The sequence below is a fragment of the Pterocles gutturalis genome, unplaced genomic scaffold (genome assembly GCF_000699245.1).
Source record: "Pterocles gutturalis isolate BGI_N339 unplaced genomic scaffold, ASM69924v1 scaffold53514, whole genome shotgun sequence".
Lineage (NCBI taxonomy): Eukaryota > Metazoa > Chordata > Aves > Pterocliformes > Pteroclidae > Pterocles > Pterocles gutturalis.
In genome coordinates this window covers 1356-4810 of record NW_010137800.1, presented here as the reverse complement: position 1 = coordinate 4810, position 3455 = coordinate 1356, and the positions used below count along the sequence as shown (strand labels likewise).

General features: G+C 39.3%; 1 protein-coding gene across 1 annotated transcript; it reads right to left on the bottom strand.

The window, feature by feature from the left end:
* Positions 1-851: 851 nt before the first annotated feature.
* Positions 852-2822, bottom strand: LOC104460885 (alpha-tocopherol transfer protein-like; the record flags this gene model as incomplete). The annotated part of the gene is made up of 3 exons (XM_010082700.1): positions 852-1045; positions 2342-2495; positions 2796-2822. Coding segments are annotated over 3 exons (375 nt in total), but the record flags the coding sequence as incomplete, so codon positions are not given.
* Positions 2823-3455: the final 633 nt, after the last annotated feature.

Below are 3455 nucleotides of genomic sequence, written 5' to 3'. Positions count from 1 at the left end.
TTCTATGATTCTATGATTCTATGATTTCCCTGGCTCATTTCCACATCACAGGCTAACCACTGTATTATCACTGATTTTCAGCCTAACTTCTGAAGGAAAATGGGATTACAGGACTACACTATAGATTGCCTGTCATTTCTCTGAGCCCTTCTTTTTTCCTTTCATTCCCTTTTCCTTTTCCCTCTCAAATCCATTGGCAAATTTCAACCAAATTTGACAGAATTTAGTGCCTTAAAGACACTAAAGTCCCTACAAGTTTTGTGAAAAAACAGGTTAGGTAGCGGTGAGTTGCACAAAATAATGCTCACGTTGGGAGGCAGCAAGCAAGCAGAACACAGACATTATACATTCTGTTGGTAGCAGATGGATGGTCACATAGCATCATCCATACTGGTACCAAGTTAGTACTGTCTTGCTCTTAACTCTTAGTGCGTGCTATTTCTCATTTTCTCTGAGTCTCAGGGAAAAAAGCTTTGAATGCTGAGTTAATGCACAAAAGAATGGAAGAGTGGAGATGGAATGGGATATTAAACACATATCCTTACAAAGCTGGGCTTCATCTGCTCTGACACTCATGAAATTCTTCTGTTCTAACGAGTCAGTGGAGTTCTTATAGATCATCAGAGGTTAAAGGATGTTTACTGCTACACAAGAACATATTTTAACTCAAATTAAGCACAACCTATGCCTGAGCTATCCAACTTTTAATGGGCTAAAGATTTTGTTCTTTCAAGCTGCACAGACTCTAAGAAGGTCTAAGGAAGGAAAATTTACCATAGCTGAAAAACTCATCAACAGGAGAAAAATTGGGAATTATAGCGAAGAAGCATAAAGCAGTATGTCATACTTACCGTGAGCACAGCAGCAATTTTCTTGGCCACTGCTGGACTGATTTGAAATGCATGAGCAAATCGCCACCCTTGAAGATCAAAGATAGCCTTGACTCCATTCCGCTGAGTCTCAATCTCCTTTACAATGAGCTCAGATGTGATGAGACTTACACGAAACACATCGTATACAGTAAATACCTTGGGATCCCAATGTCCTGAAGGGTAAATAAATTGCGCTGCATTACCACGAGGATACCACATCCACCTGCACTTTTGCTTGCTGCTGCTGCTGCTTTTAAGGTGCTTCTCGGGAACAAGAAGTAAACCAGCAGTATCAAAGGTCCCAAAATCAACAGATTTGCCAGTACAGAAGTTATTTTGTGTGCCTGCTTTGCCACGCATCTTTTAAACTCTTTTTGTAGATGGTACCACCTAATGGCAGATGGCTGCAGATGCCACCTAATGCAGTATGATCCACCTATGGCTGTAGCCTCCAGCGCAAGGGTTTGACAGGAACAGCTTAATTCAGTAACAGTCATACTGGCAGAAACTACAGATCATCAGTGCAATCAATTCATATAATTTTTCTTCAGTTACAGTAATTCTGCCAGGATTCAGTGAATATCACTTGCTTTTCTGAGGCCTGAGCAAAGAATCGCATGGGATGGGCCTTAACCCTCGACGAAAGGTTCAGAGTGCACAGCTTTCTACTAGACCAGCTGATAATAAAACAATTATTTTTAAGTTGGCAAAAATAATGTCTCTGTCCCATACAAGCACAAAGAAATATGGTAACACATGATCATTTAACTACATCTTTTTTTTTAAAGACCTTTGGGAGTGCATCAAATAAACCAAGGATCTTCAGAGTGTTGTTAGATGGGGCTCTTTGTGTACATGTAAACAATGAAAACCCAGTGAACTTCTCAGCCACTTTTAAACTGAACAAGGGTACACAACTAGGTACCCCCTTGTTTCTGTTCTCTCTCCCAGCTCTGTGCTGCATCTACACAAGTGTCAGAGTCGTAGGACATGGCTTTGAAAATCTGCATGGAAACAAATAATTGTTGGGACACTCAGACCCAAATAAGCACATATTCTTACAAATTTTAGGCTTTTAACCTTAAGACTTCCTTTGATGCACACAAGAATTCCACTAAAAGGAAAATAAGTTCTTCATACATTCTTCTTGTACAGCTTTAGCCATACCAGTGTGTAAGTCAAATGACATAACTGTTACAGCTCAATAAACTCATCTTTATATTAAAGATATTTCTAACAGGGAACATAAATATGCTACCTTCTAGTTAAGACATCCTGATGTTATCTAATTTTATCAACCCCTGGTGTTGCACCCATAAAATACTTTTATTTTGCAGCTGAAATTGTGATAATTTAAAAAAAAAACACAAAGGAAAACAATGAAAAAACCTCCAAAAACCACAAAAGAAAACAGAAACGTCAGTGCCAGAGGCAGGTGTGAAACAGGTCCAAGCAATTTTGTCACTCACTAATTCTGTATATTAGAACTTTGCTTCCATGTGGGTCCCTTGATCTCAGGACTCCATGATAGCCAGCATGCAAAAGACCAAGAATAGAAGACGGCTGTAAATCTGCACTTATTTCTGGACATTCAATTCTCCACTTCTGGTAATTCTTCAATAACTGGGGGAAAAAAAAAAAAAAAAAAAAAAAAAGTGGATGTCAAATAAACATCAGGTATTACATGAGCAACACAGTTAAAAATATGTTTTCAACATGTGCTTACAGTCAGAGGTTTAATTCATTAAATTAGCTGTCATTTCACTGTGCATTTTAAGCCACTCACTCCTAGAAGCAGAAGGTTGCTGTACAGTACCAAACACATGACTTGGTACAATGAAACTGTCAAACGGTCAATGGACTGCAGTTGTCATTTTGTATCAGAAGAGAAAACCAGAACATGCAGAAAAAGCTTGTAGTTACTATGTAAAATACATCTAAATCCCAGTTTTGTCACTCACGTTACATTTAGAGTTATTCAGTTTGATACTGCACCATATTCATTGAGGATTTGTTGACTTTAGACACGCAAAATTTTAAAAAGGAACATTCCTCTTCACACCCCAGCCCCCTCACCCCCAAGTATGGGCCCATTTTGTACAGAGTCATTCATAATTTTAGTTTACTATTTGAAACAGATACAATCATCAGCATATCCAAATAACATTTTCAAAGTCCCTCCTACCCCTCTGAAATGGCAGAATGGAACACCACAGTGGGTCCATGAACCACCAGACAACTGGGGAAATAACAAGAACTCTTTTTGCTAAAACAGAGATCCTGGCCATTGTGGAGGACGTGGTCACCCTGGTTCCCAAGGCTGGAAGGCAGTATCACAAACAGTGCGTCTAAGGCACAGGAAGGACCATGTGTTGAACGGCAACGGCCCAACTCTAAGGAAGAGTCAGTTAAAGGCATTCCTATCAGAGGTAACTTCCCTGCAGAGGAATTACAGATGATACTGGGAAAGGTCATCTTCGAGATGGATTGTGAAAAATTAATTGATGATCCAGTATTTCTAATTTCCAAGTTTCCCCTTTAATATTGACTAAGTGGTGGTGGAGGAAATGAACTGCTATGCCT